Source organism: Amphiprion ocellaris, chromosome 19 (genome assembly GCF_022539595.1).
Source record: "Amphiprion ocellaris isolate individual 3 ecotype Okinawa chromosome 19, ASM2253959v1, whole genome shotgun sequence".
Lineage (NCBI taxonomy): Eukaryota > Metazoa > Chordata > Actinopteri > Pomacentridae > Amphiprion > Amphiprion ocellaris.
The window spans coordinates 18,460,800-18,478,616 of record NC_072784.1 but is presented as its reverse complement, the minus strand read 5'-3'; the positions used below and the strand labels follow the sequence as shown (position 1 = coordinate 18,478,616).

The window sequence follows — 17,817 nt, the reverse complement described above, 5'->3', positions numbered from 1 at the left end:
ATCGTCGGACTGAGTTGATGTGTTTATGGGAGCACGCTTGGCTTCCGATGTCACTCCTCTGCTTTCTGCTGCAGATCAATTCCCCGGCCTGCAGAGTAAGATGCGGGTGGTGCTCAGGGTGGAGGTGGAGGCCGTGAAATTCCTGAAAGAAGAGCCGCACAGGCTCGACGCCCTGTTAAAACGCTGCAAGACTATAACCGACACCCTCGCCACCATGCGCAAGTATGAACCCGCTCCATACCTGCGTTACAGTTTCAGTGCCAGTTTGAAAACGCCAGTATTTGTTGAATTCTGATAAGCTGTCCATACATTGAGTTAGAATTAATATAATATCAACACTGAGGAAGCGTTTGCCAAATAAATTATTATGCATTTTGACAGTGAAACACACCCAGCATCCATCTGCAATCAGTTGGGACAAGACTTTTCTATTTGTATCTCAGTCAAAGATATTGTGCCTGCACCCCTCTTTGTTGCTGTTTCAGTAGAACATTATGGATTTTCATAAAATGTGGCAGACAAGACAGGCTTCAGACCAAAGAAAATTGATTAGATATTGTTGTTGATTCAGATCAGAGATTTCCACCATTAAGCAGTTTATTGTTTTTATGCCAAAGCTCTGAAACTATCAGAGATACAGAAATGATTAAAAATCACCCAGTGTGAAGTGAAAAAAAGCAGTCTTTAAACGTGCATTCAAGCTGCTAGTGTTGTGATTAACTGGCGTTACTAGGTGACGCCCTGATTGAGGCCATTTTCAGTCACATGAATAATGGATTTTTGATTTTATGGTGAGTGTGGATGAAAATTTGCCCTTCAGCACTCCATTGTCTATCTCCTAATCAGCCTTGTGTCCAAAAAGCATCTCACTTTCTGGTTTAATTAATCTCACTGATAAAAGAGCTCATCAAAATTAGTTTTTTCCTCTCATCTTTGTGGGAAACCGTGAGTTTGAGAATTAATTTAGTAAAAGTTATAGTTTACGCCCTTCAGTGTTTGGAGAGGGGTTTTTTGGGGGGATGTTTTCAGCATTCATCAACAATTGTTTCCACTTTGGTTGATGTATAATTCATGGTTTTGTTTGTGTAACATTTCAAAGAGCTGGTTAATTAATTCATCTTCCATTTCTTGCCAGACAAGCGAATGAGGGGGTATGGAAGAAGCAAGAGGACTTCTCTAGTCCTTCATCAAAGCACAACGAGGATTTGCGAAAGTTTGCAGACTTTGACATCCCCACCAGTCCACCGCTCACCATCAATGACCTTGGGGGAGGTAACAGCCTTTCCAATTGGAGCCCTCACACCAGCCTCAGCCGTGGGCACGGTAACCCATCCGGCCCTCACAAGGACAATCATCCTCCTGTTCCCCACAAGGGTAAAGCCTTGGAGGAGCTGGAGCGCCGTGCTGCTGCTGACAAAGCTTTGTCCGTCGAAGTCCGGCTGGTAGGAAGAATTTCTGCTGTTATTTTTAAAACCTCACCACCTGCTGCACATTCTCTGTGTCACAAATTATATCACAAGACAGTACAAAGTGTTGGGATCCTCTTCTCCACTTTACAGGCAGCAGAGCGGGACTGGGAGGAGAAGCGAGCCAGTCTAACCCAATACAGCGCCCAGGACATCAACCGGCTGCTGGAGGAGACCCAGGCTGAGCTAATGAAGGCTATTCCAGACCTGGACTTTGCTGCAAAGCAGATCAAGCATTCGTCCAACACATCGTCCAGCCAGAACCCCCAGAGTGGAGCAGCGACCCCAGAGCACCGCGCCAGCAAGCCCCAGCACAAGCTTTCTGGAAAAGACGGAGGATCCAGGCGTGGCTCTGGTGAGATAAAGAGTTCAGTATCTCAGTCTGACACAAACTAAGCTCATCAAGTTTTCAAGAGCAAAGGAAATCTAGGGGATATACAGCACATTTAGACATTTAATATTGAGTAAAGTAGGTTTTAAACACTAAATATAAGCCATATGGCATTTAGAGGCATGATGTTGTTTTAAAAAGCAGTGCTTCTTCTTCCAAAAAGAGTGATTTTCTTTCTCATCCAGATGAGCTCACAGTACCTCGGTATCGCACAGAGAAACCCTCCAAGTCTCCTCCACCTCCACCACCTAGACGCAGTTTCCCTTCTTCTCCAGGACTGACCACTCGCAGCGGAGAGCCACTAATTCCTGGAAAAAGCATAAAGGTTGCACCAAAAAAAGAAAAAAAAAAGCATACGCAATAATCACACGCTGCATTTTATTGACAGATGGACATTTTAATCCTCCTCAAATCTGCAAATCAACACATTATTTCTTCTGTATGGGGAGAAGATGGTGTCAGCGTATCTGTTCATTTGTATAACAGACCACATGGGTCAAAATATTGTTGCTTCTTGTTATAATATTGAAGTTGTAAGCTTCTGACACTGGCTTCAGATAAGTTAAAAGCTCTTTTTCTTCCAGAAATCTGAATCTGAAGAAACCGAAGGCCAGAAACCTCACATAAAACTGAGGAGGACCGTGTCTGAAAACCCTCGTCCTGCATCTACGCCCCCAACACTGGCCTCTGGGGACAAGGAGGAATTAGAGGAGGAGAGAATCGCTGCCGAACTGGAGGTAAATTAAGCACTTTGTTCGTGCCATCGTGTTGATTACAGCCTACATAAATACTCTGCTGTTCAACGACTGGGAAAACTGCACTTTTTCATTATTTATGTTATGTCCGCAATCTGCCACTGGTTGCTGCGCGCGCAAGTGCACACGATTTGTGTGCAGATATGCTCACCATCATTACCACATGTTCAAGCAGCAGGTGCCATATGTCGTCCTGCCCGTGGCGCTGGGAGAGCCCAAAGATCACATACTGCTCAGTCACACACATCATCACCCAGGGCTCACAGATCACAGCCAGACAGATGGACCCTGATAGCTGCTTGGGCTGTGTTTGAGACGGCCTGCCTGAAATTTGATGGAACAAAGAGTCAACAGTCACTGATTTTAATTGTTCAGTGGTTGCTGTGTTTTTATCTCACAATTGATGGCTGTTTTTGAACCTCCCTTTTCCCCTCCTTAGCTGTTTGAGAAAGCCCCGCTCAGGCTCTCTCTTCCCCGTTCCCTTCCCCTGCCTGTTAGCCCCTGCAGCAGGAGCAGTGTACCCCCCTCCAGACCAGACATGTGGCCTCCCCAGGCCTCAGGGACTCAGGTAACACTCCGGCTGACCCTGAGCAATGTGGAGTCTTGCCCTTTTAAGCCTCTTTCTCTGCTCTTTTTAACCTCACTCCCACACAGAAATCATCAGCTACTACTCAGCCTTTTGACCACACTTATGAACTCCTCCGGTTTCTCTGATCTCGTCAGTAGATGCTCACTCTTGTGTTTCTATTGCTCATGTGAAAAACATGCTTAAGCAGTCTTAACTAAACTATACAAAACGCATAGAGAATGCATTTGTGTAGTTGCATTTTGTGGCCTAAAATGACAAAAAGTATCTGTATTGTAGCACCGGTGATCAATTTTCTTGAATAGCTGATTGCTAATTTTGTCTGTTCTTTGTTTCTTGGTGGATAGTGAACAGATTTTTTTGTGGCAAATGCCTATTGGTGTCATCAATCTTGAAAAACATAGTGACTTTACATACTATAGATATTTTATGTGTTTTTATGTTTGTCTCCTCAAAAAATCCCAGAATTTGTGTCACGTGACTGCTGCCCACAGCCTAGTCACTACCTGCTTCTCAGTTACACCGAAAAACACAGAATTTCCTGTTTTTATTAGAATTCCGTTTGAGGGAATGGTTTTTATTTAGCGAATTTCTAAATGAGAAGATGGCACTTTGATTCGATTAATTCTTCCAATGCAACAACACATCACAGGTGAGAAGTTTAAGGACCATCGTTTTTGGTGTTCAGAGGGTTACATGAGCCCTATCTAGACATGCACTATCCACAAGTTGATAACATTTCTTTTTCTCTTAGTTGTGCTTGGATGTTTTTATTGCAGTGATCTCACTTGAAGTTTGTGCTGGGACTATGATACAGCTACGTCCAGTTCATTGTGGTAAAATTTAAACCTCAAGTGCTCTTTTCGTCTATAGGGAAGGCACTTGTCTCCTGTCCCCCACATCGTGTTGACAGACTGTTCGCCAGCTTCACCCACTTTCTCAGAGGATCCTGTCAGAGATTTAGCAAATGAACCTCTAGAGGAGAGTCCATCACGAGACTGGACTGGTCATCACATGGCCTATGAGACTATAATTTCAAGGAAAAGGTATTCAGAGGGATTCCAAAGCCCTCCTCAGCGAGAGCAGTCTTGTTTGGATATAGAATCCAAACCGGGAGTTGCCCTGCTGCTGACAGAGCTGGAAGTGAGAGTGGTGTCTCCCCTCCAGGCCCAGGAGCTCAGCAGGACTGCAGGAGAAGTTCTGCAGATTGTAACCATCTCAGCACAGACTAAAGAAGTCTCTGAGGTCCAGCTGAGTGGGCGGCCTGTCCTAGTGCTCTGCAGGGAGGAAAAAACTGTCAAAGATGCCTACAAACTGCTATATTCACTCTTGGAGTCGTCCAAACCGGTTCCTAAACCCAGAATGAAATCTTCCCACCACTCAGGCCAGGAGAGATCTCTAGTGGAGGCTCTGAGGAGAGGGATGGAGACAGAGGAAAACATCCTAACACTTCAGCACACAGCTTACATGACGCAGCAGAGTCCACTTAGCCTCACTAGTGAGTCCAGTGGGTTCAGTCGCTCTGTGGACAATGTCACGAGTCGGGGGAAAACGGCAGAAGATATCCGGCGCAGCACCTACAAGAGGCTGGACAGCTTGGAGGAGACTATTCGAGAGCTGGAGAACACTTTAATAGAGATCAGTGGACATCCTAGGACAGAGCAGCTCTACACTGAAACAGCCACCAACAGTACTTCTCTACAGAGTCCAACTTCAGACACCAAGAAGCCACCGGTCCCACCCAAACCATCATCTCTGAGCCCAGCGCCAATCCAGGTTCATTCTCACACCCGCTGTGCAGATTCCTGCTCTGAAGCAGCATGCTCTGTTTTCCTTCCTCACTTCTTCTCTGCGGATGTCTGTTGGAACTTCCCTTTCAAGCCTCTGATGTCTGCTCCCCGATTAAATCGGCATCTAATTGCATCTGAAATTGAAAATATGTAGAGGGGACAGACAACAGACTTCCTGCCTGCCTGTCTGCTCTGTGATTAGTGCTGGAGCTGCTGTCCTGCCGAGCCCAGAGTTATTAATCGTGTCTTCATCGATCTGTCCTGGCATCTGTTTTCTGCCTGTGAATCAGGCTAATTGCACCTTTTGTTTCAGCAAACAGGCAATGCTACAATAAATGCACAGATAATGCAAACATTTCTATTTTCTTCTTGTCCTTTTCTCTTCTTTACCTGCAATTTCTGTCAGATTCATCTGACTTCTCTCTTTGCTTTCCCTTGAAATCAAGTTTTGAACAAAACTATGTCCAGTTGTGACATAATTTCAACAAGCTTTAGGGCATAATTTACATTACACTGTATTGATATGTGTGCATTCTAATCACACACAGAGCACAAAAAGGGTCAAGTAAGAATATAATTAAGATGCAAAAAAATTCAAGAAAATTCAAGCCTAGAAAGAGTGAAAACAACTGAGCAATCGAAACCTGAGTGAGGACAGAAGTCTGTCTCTTAACCAAAGCCAAATATCACATCTAATACACTTCAGATTAATATCAAATGACAATGTGTTGAACTCTATTAGCAGTTATTGTGCAGAGCCAGTTTTCAACTCACCTCCGACTGACCGCAACACAACAAAAGATTTGACTTACAGTCTTCTTATGTCAGCTGCCACTTCACTGAGGTGTCTTGACAGGCTGCGTAGTATTCCCTGTTGCTCAGAATGTTAGCCTCCCACTCAGGGCAAGGCTCCAACACTTGACAGTCGCACTGTCATGGTGAGTTTTAGCCCTCTGATGTAGAGCCAGGAAGCATTCCCATGGGCATGGCTGAAGATTACAGAGTCTTCACACATTATTTCATCAGTCCAACTTCAAGCACGTTCATCATTTCTACATGACCCCCTCTTCCTACTCGTGTCCAACGCTTGCGAGCGCGCTCACCAGATTCACACTGACAAGCAACCTTCTCTCAAGTCCCTTTACAGTGCAGGTTTTAATTAGCACATTAAAACGAGGATTCACCCCTCTCAACCAGAGAGTTTACTGTATTTTTTATGTCTAAATTTCAAAATTCAGCTTCTCTTTTAAGAACAGGACGGCCTTAGAATGAGGGTGTTGGCCAGCTTTTCTGGTTTAAATTACTGTAGCAGGGAGAGATTGGCTATTTGAGGCTAATACAGCAAATCTTTTATTCGTTTTCCTTTCTGGCTAATGTCTCTGTGTGCAGAAGAGGCACAGTTGGACAGAAATTTGACTCGATGTGTATTTGTTTTTGTGCGTATTAGAGACAGTCGATAGAGTAGCTCAGCAGGAAAGATCATTAAGCACACTGCCTTGTGGATCCCACGGTGAGGCTACGCAACGTCAGTTTTGATGCTGCGTTTCTATATTCCGTTTCTTTGTCATTTTCTGCTGATGGATGGCGAAACTCTGTGGAGTGGATAGTTCGGTTTTATATCAGCTATAAGCTCAGATCTTAAAAACCTCATTGGTCTCAGGAGAAAGACTTTGCTTGCTGGAATCACAGTCTGTGCCGAGTTGATGTGTGTCTGAGGCATAAATTGAAGGCAATGTAGAGGAGAAATGAAATGTGCGACCATGTATTGTACTTAGTCTCTCCTCTCCCTCTGCTCTCCTCTTCTTTATGCTCCTCTCAGGGAGGAAATAATTCCAGCGTCGGGAAGGTTCTTCACTCCTCGGCTGCCTCCAAGCTGAAGCACCTGCAGCAGAACAGCACAGACAAGACTAAAAGTGGCAAAAGAGAGGACTTCCTGAAGATCCAGGGCCAGCAACAGGTACCATCCTTCTATTTCGCACTGTTAAGGCCAAAGCATGCTTGATCTGGCAGCATCTGTGCAGACAGACAGCGCAGCAATTGGTTTTTATTTGCATAAACATTTTTAGGTATTTAAAGATGACAGAATGAAGGTGTGAAAAAGCTTGAAAATGAAGGTGATAATCATTTTGGAAAGACACTGCGTTTTACGATGCCCTCAGATTTACTACAGCCGAAATTGGGTCAAAGAGAGGCAATGATCCATGCCTGCAATGAATCAAGACAGATGAGACAGAGAGGCCCTTGGATGCCGCATTAAAATATTTTTTTCGCACAGATTTATTGACCCTGTTCTTCAAATAGGAACATCGTTTCTCCTAACAGTTTTTTGGCACCTCTATGCAACTTAGCAACCCTTTAAAGTTATTTTTAAAAAAAGAGCCACCATTTCTTTCTTTTACCCACCAGATCAAGCATAGGCAGGCCTTTGCCATCACTTTTCACTGCCACTCAGCCCCACAGAACCTCCTCACATCCTCAGCATGCTGCACTCCTCAGCTTACATGTACCACACTATGTGAAATATTTGAGATATCCGCTTAATTCTTTTGTTTTAGTAAGACAACAGTGCTGATTAATTGAATTTGAAGCCACTTTTCGCTAATGATTGTAAATTGTTTGAAGGCAAAGTCACATTATTTTGACAGTCTCATTATCATGGGATTCTCGAAATGGATCAAAGGATGTTCTGCAGGCTCAGGCCCACAGAGAGACGCGTGTCAGGCAGGTTAAAGTGATGGAGGATTAGCGTTGCAATTACCTAAGAAGTGTTTTTATGTCTGAAAGTCTTAAGCTATCGCTAATTATAGTATAGAAACCCATTTAAAAAGTTAGAAAAGGCACTTACTTTATAATATGCATCACCATGATAGATCTGTTTGGGTCTTTAACAAGCTTGTCACTGGTTTTACAAAATCTAAAACTGCCTGTTTTAGGTAAGAAATCAACCCACAAAACTTCAAAGATGTCGTTACTTTGCTTCTTTTGTGAAGTCTGGCAGAAAGTCAGGTGAAAGGACTTGAGTTTAATTTTATAAAACTTCTTAAAGCCCCTCTCTGTCCAGTTGTTGTTATACATTTTGTCTGATAGCGGCTCTACATCCTCATTTGGTTTTAATTTGCAGGCATTTCAGGGCTTTAAAGTAAGGTAAAGGGCTGGACATAAGGATGCTAGATGGCCTCCAGAGGCAAGGAAATGGAACTGTTGAAGCATGTCAGTCAAGTAAAGCCAGGAGAAGATTTTTGCTCCATGCCCGTGCAGTGGGAAGAAGAAGCTTAATGTCAATGTAATTTGAAAAATAACCGAAGCAGTGAAGTGCACCTAAACCTCCGTACCCCGGAGAATTTGACAGAGCATTCAGACACAAATTCAGTCTCGAAGATTGCAGAGAAACGAACACGTTAGGCGGAGAGAGAGAGATTTGGGAGATGGGGGTCGGGGGGGAGTAATGAAGCTTCGGTCGCCTCAGTTCGAGAGGAGATGGGGAAGAATCTCTGCAGTGCTGTGCAATAATCGCCCCCTGAGTCGCTGGCAATCACTGATTATTCAACATGAAGAGGGCAGTTCCTCTTTCCACCATTAAGTCTTCCACGTTTCCTCTTCTTTATGTCTCTCTTTTCATTTTTCCACATTCTGTACTCGGCAATTTGTGCATTCTGCCCCTTTTCACTCTCCCTTTTGTCAGTCTCGCTCATTCCCTGAGATTTGGAAGCCGAGTGGATTCCTACACTCGTCTAATGAAAGCCAAATTAATCCCATTATTCCAGTATGACACTGGCACACGTTCCACAAACTGCTGGAAACAATGGAAAGATGTTGCGTGTGTGAAATCCTCACAGGGACAGTGGACACTCAAAGCTAATTGTCAGCGTGGGAAGTCGGTGCCGAGCAGTTTAGGGTGGCAACGCACCACAATTGCGAGATGAAAAACAAAGAAGCAGTCAATGTAAAGTGAGAGAATAAACAGTCAGCTGTGGCAGACTTCACACTTGACAATGACTCTGTTTTGTGCCATTTTGAAGTATGAGGTGAAGATCAAGTAGCTCCTTTGTGCATTTGGAGTTGTAGGTGTTACCATACAAAAGCAAGCATGGAGCATTCAGATCATAAAATGCCAGAGTTTAATTTTTGTCTTCATTCTCCACAATAAAACTCGTAATTCAATGACATTTTTATTTCTTAAAGTCCATTTTGATGACAAGGGATCTGTCATTTTTCAGCTAATCGCATGATGCCTGCCTGCCTCCAAACCAGCAAACTCAAAAATAGCAACAGGAAGTAATCAGTCAGCACTGTTAGCTCGAGCAGCAACACTGTTCTAGTAATTGCTGCTGCTTTAAGTAAACACAATGCACAGACACTAATTATTATTTTATTTGCTCATATTTATTCAGCTTAACAAGGCTGCACATGCTATTTAGCTAGCTGGCAGCAAACTCGAATGAATGTGCTTCATACATATACACACGCATATATAGAAATTTATCTTTCTGATGTTTTTCCCGTCAGTCCAACAAAATGATACACATCCCGACAATTTAGCTTACGGATGCAAAATCTTGTCTCGGAAATCATTTTAAATTTGGTATAATGAAACAGCTGAGCGTGGACTCGGCAGGAAAAAAAACATGCTGATTATCTGCAGCTCATCTCATCAAATTATCGAGGCGGCTGGCTGATTTGCATACAGCCTTAAAGAGCTAATTAAGAACTTTTGCCGACTCCACGTTCACTTCGCCCAGTGTTTTTTTAACCCTTTGCTGACGTCCAGTTTGTGATCATTCTGAGGAGAAATTCCTCATTAAAAACCACAAAAACTTTGGATATTTTTTGGCAACGAAAAACAGATTTTTGAAGAATACAGTTGTGCCGAACATGTCAAAACAGTCATCCAGTAGCTATCCACGTATGTTGAGGTTATGATTGAGCAAAACCCAACAATCTGATCTGCACTTTTACTGATATTGTTGTTCTGACAATCAGACGTGCCCACCTTGGGTGACCTCTCTGCTCGGCCCGCAGCTGAAGGTAAAGTCTTCTCTTAAACCTCTTGTGGCTGTAACTCCCTAACCCTGAACTTTTACCCTCCTTCCCTTTGATGTCTCAGATTGTTCTCTTTTGTCTCCTTCAGCAAACCGATAATGACATTTCCAGGGCATTTTGAATGGGGGACAAACCCAAGGGACAGGAGTTTGCAGTCTCCCAGCGGCCTACTATCCCCCACTGCAGCTTATTCATGAATAGATCTAAATATCTGAATACATAAATATCTTTACCATCGGTGTCATTATCCATACAATGACGGTCAGTTCACTTGAAAGGCAGCTGGTGTTCATTAACATGTCAGGAAAGCCAGCTGGAGGGACAGTTCAATATTTTAAAGATTTCACTGTGTGCCATCCTCAATCAGCTAAAACCAAATGAACTGGCAACACTTTGGTTGTTTGGGTTCTGCATGAAATTGCCAATTTCAGGTTATTCAGTTTTTGTAATCTAGATACAATCTGATGACTGATTGAACATTGTGGCAGTCTGCTACCCATAATTCAGATTTTGGGGTAAAAAAATAGCTCAGCCAGTCAGATTTTAGGTGCGATGACTTGCTACAACTTCCCACGTTCTCAGAAATGCTCCTAGAAATCGCGCATTAGAGCATTAGGTTCTTCGAGTTCAGCTCTGATGTTATCTGTGTGTGTTAATTGCGGGTGTTAAAATTAACATCGCCTTTCTGATGGTGCTTTGTGCCACTGTGCTTGGTCTGTCTGCTCGCTACAGCTTTACTCAGAAGTATTAGAACATTCCAGGCATGAGGATCCTATCAAATCAATGTGCTGGATAAGAACAGACAGTTCAAAGCCACAATTTCTCCTCGTTTGCTTTGGCACAGATCAAGGAGGGCATGACAATGTGAATCACTTTCACGCTGCAAAACCCTATTTCCATTTCCCATTTGCCCTCTTATTATCTGGTGGTAAAACAGGCTAGTTAAAGGTGCTGGGCATGAGGTTGGGGGGTAGTGAAGGCCCTTTCCTCAGAGGCTGATGTTTTTTTGGCAGGCAGCTCAGAGGGTGTGCGATGAAGGGAGGCTGCTCTCCCACACTCACACACCAGAATAAATGTGTCGGCCAGGCTTGAGACGAGTTCCTCGAGCAGAAGGAACAGCTCTGCTCTCTGGGGAACGGCTGGCAGCACCGGCTCTGGAACATGCAACAGAGCAGGTGAAAGCCTCCCAGCACTGCAGTCTAGACTAGCACACCTGCTCTCCGTTTCATGCAGAACTGATCCCCATAATCCCAAAACAAACGCCTTTTAAAACTTTCAGATCCGCAGCAAAAACTTTTCTTCTTCTTATGGAATGCATGAATAAAACTCTGATGAAGTCTAGTAAAAAGACAGGTTTTGCTTTTAAAAACATCTCATCTCACTCTGTCATCGCTCTGGTATATTTACCACAGTCTGTCCATGACACATAAAACATTCAAACTGTTTCTGTCATTCACCTCAGCAAAAGAGAGACTTGTTGTTTCATGTTGTTGAAACAGTGCCATCTAGTGACCCATTCCTGCATTACATGAAGAGACTAAAGGTGTGTCTGTCCGTCTGAATATCTTGCATTTTAATGAGTGAACATCATTAAAACAAGTGTGAAAATAAAAGTGGTCAACAGTGCAAGATGCAGCTGACCTCTTTCACTGCTATGAGTGGTGTCAGTGGTTTGGTCATCATGTGTAGATGGCAGCCTGTGTCGTGGCTCACATCACACATGCTGCTATCAACCTGAATAACAATCTCCTGTGTTTGTCTCCTGTTCTTGTTTCACTCCCCCACCCCTCCACTACATCTTTCTTCTGACACTTTTCTGCGGCGCCACCTCACCCACCCCCGTCACCCCGTGTGATCCGCCCTGCACCTCCCGGCCTGCCCGCCTCCTGCACCCGTTACCCTGCAGCAGTGAGCGACCTGCCCAGCCTCTTCAGCTTCTTTCTCCTCCTGTTCACCCGACTACAGAGATACACACATCTCATCTGCCCTTTTTACTCTATCAGCTGTGTTTGCATCTCCAGTGTTGACTCCGAAATATGCTCTGAAACCCACTCTGTGTGCATTTGTGGATGAATGTTAGTGTATATGTGTGTGTGTGTGTGTGTGTGTGTGTGTGTGTGTGTGTGTGTGTGTGTGTGTGTGTGTGTGTGTGTGTGTGTGTGTGTGTGTGCAAGCATGCTTGCACAGGCATGTTTGACGGTAATGGTAAGGGAAGGTGCTGCAGGCCTCAGTGCCCAGCCATGACCAGTTTTAAGACTTTTATTTGCCATGATTTCCCCTTTCACCCCTGAAAGCCTCATCTCTCCTCTACCCCCTCCCGTCTTCTGTGTCCCTGCTCCACCTGAAGGCCTTGGGGACCAACAGCACCAGTGGCAGTATTGAGCCATACCTCTCTGGTATCAAAACGGGCATTTTTTCAGGCCGAGTGGCCTCTCCGGCAGCAGCGTTTGCCCCTGGCCTGAGGAAGTACCCCAAGGAGGGGTCAGTGCCCTCCCTGACAGCCTCCTCAAGCCAAGCAAAGGCCCTCCTAGCAAGCCTGACTGCCTCCGGCCTGAGCGCTGAGGCCTTGCTTCTCTCCTCCACCCTCCGTCATCACCGCCTCCTCCGCGAGCAGCGAGCCTCCTCCCTACCTCTGTCCAGCAGCCAGTCCTCCTCCCCTACTCCCCCCGCTACCTCCTCCTCCTCTTCCTCCTCACCCACCACCCCTACTCCATCCCTGTCTCCCTCCTCTCCCACCCCTTCGAATTCCTTCACCTTCTCGTCTGGGGTTCTCAAGCCCAGCAGTCGTAGCCTTGACAGCTCCAGCCTCAACAGCTGCAAGGATGGTGGCAGCGATTAAGGACCTCGCCCACAACTCCTGGTGATGAATAGGAGGAGGATGAGGACATGGAAAAATGCAATTCAAACACATCACGAAATATAAGGAGAAAACAAGTACATCATGGGAAAAAAAAACACTTTTTTAAATGTTTTTTTAAACTCCTCTGGACTTTCTGGCTCCTTCTGTTCCTTATTTTTCCTCCTGATTATAGATTCACTCCAATCTGCAGAGTCTTCATAATTTCATGGCAACATCCACAACACTGTAAATGGAGTCACAGTCTTCTTTCTCACTCTGATCTGGTTCCATAGTTCCTCTGCAGATCTCCCACGCAGTCACTCTGCCAGTTTTCCAGATAGAGAGCACACAAACGGGCCTCCCTTCCCGCCAGATGTGTGCTGTAAGCTGATGTGCTCTGGATGTATTCACTGACAGTAGCGTCCTCACATACACACCCTCACTCAGTGGGTTGTTCGTGGCATAGATGAAATATCTAGACTGTGACTTTGATCATAGAAAATTAGAGCTGCAATAATCACCGAGTCAGTCCAGTAGTTGTGTGTGTTCAGGATAATGTTGATCTCACTTACCTGCATCACCTGTCAGAGTGTGAGTCTGTCGAGAAAATGTATTGAAAAAAAAAAAAGAAAAAAATCACAGACAAGGTGAAGATTGTGGTTTCAAGCTGTTTTCTGTTTAAAGGGGCATTTGTGGCTTTTTCTTACATCACCTGTGTTTTAAACTCTGAACTGGTGCTACATTTTCCCCTCTGTTTGTACACACTGTGTGAAGAGTTTACATGATTGTTCTCACTTCCCTGTACATTCCACTGTCTGGCTTCAGTTTTATGTCGCATTTCAACATTTATACTCGACGAAATGAAACGCCGGTGTCTGTAATTAGGAACACTTACAGCCGTTTTTAATTGAAAATTGGAAATGACAGTATATTCACAAAAGCACACAACAGGGAGCAGTCTGGAAACAGCACATCTCTGTTTAAAATGCAACAAAGAGGCACAGTTAGACAAACAGAAGGGAAAAATGCAAATGATGAATTGTATACAAATGTTTTCATGTTGTTTTCTTTCGTATGTGTACTATCTAGTTAATTATGACAATCAGGATGTTTCTACAGTAGCATCTTTACAGTTTGCTCTGGCATTTTCCACGCCTGACATCGAAATCCATCCCAAAGACTCAAGCACACATGGTGATGAACATCACACACACACACACACACAGTCTGTCACACATGCACTTGTAAAGCCAAGTTGTACAGCACAGACTTTTTTTTTTCTTGCAAATCTTCTGTGACGATTCATTTGAAGTCACATCTGTTGCACCACTGATAAAGAGCACCCTGGTAAAATATGCCATATTGACCAGAATGTGAATTTCACCCTTAAAGGAATCCAATCTACAGACTGATAGATGTTTTCTTGTGGGGCACTTTGCGTCTTTTGATGTTCAAAGTTTTATCTGCCAGGAAGCGGCTCCTTAAAATTTTCAGCAATTTGCAGGCCTCATTAAAAAGCAGAATACCCACTTTGAGCAAAAATAAAACTTATCCTTAGATGACGCTCAGACATCTGACATTGTTTGAGCACTCGATGAAGATGAAAACTGTTAATCAGCACATATTTAGACTTCACTTAGAACTTTGCTATTAAAAGGGCCCGAGAGGAGAATATAGAAATGTAAAGCAAGCACAGTTTCCTCTTGCTTGCTTGTAATTTTGTGAATCTGGGTCACAACGAAAAGCACAAAACTACAAATGTTTCGTGAAAGCAACAAAAGAAAACTTCCCAGCACATTAGATAAACTGCACATCAGATTGCAAAATACCGCTTTGGTTTTATTAACTACATTCTAAAACATTTATGAATGAAGGCAGTGACGGTAGTTTCTGACTATTTAAAGCACATCTAAAGCCTGTCAGTGTAAACCCCTGCACCACGAGCCACTTTGAAGCTGTCTGTCCTGTGTGTTTGCCTCGAGGCCGCCTGCTGGGGAGGTGACGAGGTAGAACGGACAGTTACAGACAAAGTGATTCTTTTCCAGTGTTGTTCCTCAGAATGACTGTGTGAAATCGATTCTTTGTGGCATTGAGATTAAAACATGTGCTAAGGGGCTCGTGTCAAAGAGTAGGCAGCTTGAGGAGAGGGGATTAGTTTTGGGACATGTGTTTGAAGGCTACTTTAATAAGGCCGGCTTTGACTCGGCCCTGTCTCCATCGAGAGCGCTTGCGATATAAAAGACCCAAAGAGATGAGAGGAAGAGTTTTGACAGTCGAGAGAGCTGTTAAGCAGCTATTCTTTCACTGCCCCTTTCACTTTGCTTTGTCTTTGGTGCGGGGCCTCTCTAAAATAAAAACCACTCGGTTAGACAAGAACAAAGACTCAATTATGACCAACGTGTGCAATATGTAATTAGCACTCTTGCAATTTTACCAAGCCAGTGCTCTTTGCCTTTGACATACTCCTGCCTGTTTGTCTGCAAGGACCTGTAACCATGTTTTTCCCAGTGCCTCTAAGACTTGCCCGAAATCCCAGAGTAATCTTGTACTACAGTGTTAGATCAGCAGCAGTGACAGAATAACACTTTTATCCAAAGAAAAAGCTGCGAGAACTGGCTTGTTCCCAGTTTGTCGCAGAGAAATAAGAGAGAAACAAGAAAAGAAAGCAGCACTTGAAATGCAGAGTGTGTCAGGTTGCAGCAGTGGCATTTGACTAAACACTCCCCCAGCTCGAGGAGTGTGCAGAATCTGCAAGCTCACAGCACAGCGAATTAAGCCTCACCCTGGGTGCTCTGTAGCTCTGCCAGGCAGGTTCAAGCCCTGGGTTTCATATTGAGTGAAGTCAAATGAAAGAAATTCACTTACTCATGCTGTTCCACACTCAAATCCATAACTCTCCAAGTTAAAATTGCTGCATTTGCGTCTGGCGAGCGTTGGAGAGGAAGTGTGCACGCTTGGCTGCTTTCCCCCAGTACAGTCTGAGACGAAACCCCCCCAGAATTGCGTGACTTTGCTCTCTGGACTGATTTTTTTTCAAGACAAGTGTTAGTGGGCTGTGATTTCAACATGGCTGGAGGCTTAGAGGGCATGTCGAACACACTCACAGTGGACGCCTCTGGCAATCAGAAAAACTCATGCAAACTTGAAATTAAAACATAGAAGAAGTATACATATATAAATATATCGAAGTGAGATGTTTGTGTATGATATTATAATTGTGAAGAAAATGTGATATATATATAGGCCTAGATTAAATTATATACTGTAAAATGTCATCATCTTTTCTGTTTTATATATTAGTGACCATTTTGTACAGATTTTTCTTTTTTAATTCATTGAGAGAGATATTACATTTCACACTGAGATTATTTATTCATATGCAGAACATTTTTATATTTGTTTAAAATATCTGTATAGATAACAGTTAGCCTCTGTAATATACACTGAAGTTCATTTTTAAATTCTAGGATTTTCTTTAAGAACACTGGGTTGGATTTTAGGTAATTTTGATTTATGAAAACGCTTGTCCCTGAAAACGCTCGTCCAGCTCGTCTGTAACTTTACCTCCTTATGTGAAGCGTCACTTTAAGGTATAAGAGGCTGGACCAGTGCCTGTGTGTAGGGGCTTATTTTGCTACTATCTTTTCTTTTGTTTTTGTGAGGAGATCGTGTTGTTTACTGCACCTTTTAGGTCTGTTTTTTTTTTTTTTGGTTTCACCCGGTTCTGTATTTGTGATTCAGGTGGTATTTGTGATGTTGGAGATGGTCAGAAACACAGATATTGTAGTAACTACTGTGACAGGTCTGTTTATGGGCCCAGGGGCTTCATATGAGGCCTTGCTGCTTTGACAAAAAGTGAGTTACTTGGCTTTAATTTATTTCTGTGTCATGTTTTGCATGTGAACAGGAATGTTGATGCTCAGTGCAGAAAGGATTCGGAGAAGACAGGCTATTAATATTAACAGGTGGAAGTTGATTTTGTCGCTTCGGTTGTTGCACTGAGTGGCTTTAGGTAGCAGTGAAGCTCAACTATAAAAGCTCTAAAACCACTGAGCTGGATTAATAAGAGAATTACGTGAAGCTGTATGAATTTAAATCTTTTCGTTTGCCATTTTATCTTTTCTTTTTATATATAATGAACCTACATTCTATAGTATGTATATGAGATTTTTACATGAATGTGTGGATGTTCAAAAATCTTGGCATCAAAAGTAGAAAAACAAAAATTGACTTGTAAATAGGCCGAGTCATTCCTAGCGAGTTCAACAAAATTGTTATGTCCAAAAGCTGTTTTATTAATAAACTATGACGATGGGTACAAAGGTATATACAAAACAATGCATGTATAGTCTCAAGCAATCGCACGGTGCAGTTGATTAAAAAAATGTTGTCTACTTGTTTTCTCAAAAGAGTGAGAAAGAAAGCGGGAAGGAGAGGCGGTTCTAATGTTGAGAGGTTTACAAACAGGAAGAACGAGACTTTATTTTGCTAACTGTGACGCAGGCATGTTCAGTTTTTCTGTGACGTTATGTGACGATGATGGCTGAGAGTGTTGAAGGATTCCGAATGCTTGAACGCACCCCAACCAGAGAAGTCGCCAGCGATGGTGTACTCTGTCCACAGAGTGAATCTCCCATTTGTAGAGTAGTGTGATATAAGAACAAAAATAATACAGAAAATAGATCTATAATATAATGATATATAAAATTTAAAAGCCTACTGATACTGGAGATACTAATTTATCAGTGTGGATGCCATGATATTCTGTGAGAAATGTGTGTGTTTTTCCTGTGAGAAGACAGCAGGCAGTTGAACCTGCCTTCTTTTGTACATAATTTGCTGTGATTGTGTGTCCAATAAAGTGCAGCTCTCTTGTACAGTCTTGGTGTCTGATCTTGATATATTATACTGATTTTGTGCCTCCTTGCCAGTATATGATTTTATTTTGCA

At 43.3% G+C, this 17,817-nt stretch overlaps 1 protein-coding gene across 17 annotated transcripts in view; it reads left to right on the top strand.

Moving 5' to 3' along the window:
• Nucleotides 1-17,744, top strand: part of srcin1a (SRC kinase signaling inhibitor 1a) — a 112,567-nt gene extending 94,823 nt beyond the window's left edge. For 13 of the 17 annotated variants that reach the window (XM_055005373.1, XM_055005376.1, XM_055005370.1 and 10 more), the window contains 9 exons: nt 75-222; nt 1,136-1,442; nt 1,560-1,821; nt 2,043-2,182; nt 2,442-2,594; nt 4,072-4,974; nt 6,808-6,945; nt 9,969-10,013; nt 12,376-17,744. In XM_055005373.1, the coding sequence (XP_054861348.1) occupies nt 75-222; nt 1,136-1,442; nt 1,560-1,821; nt 2,043-2,182; nt 2,442-2,594; nt 4,072-4,974; nt 6,808-6,945; nt 9,969-10,013; nt 12,376-12,867 (2,588 nt within the window). In that variant the 3' untranslated portion in view covers nt 12,868-17,744. Of the gene's footprint in view, nt 1-74; nt 223-1,135; nt 1,443-1,559; nt 1,822-2,042; nt 2,183-2,441; nt 2,595-4,071; nt 4,975-6,807; nt 6,946-9,968; nt 10,014-11,934 lie in introns of all 17 variants that reach the window. The other 4 variants (XM_055005381.1, XM_055005369.1, XM_055005378.1 and 1 more) reach the window with 4 other exon arrangements.
• The last annotated feature ends 73 nt before the right edge of the window (nt 17,745-17,817 follow it).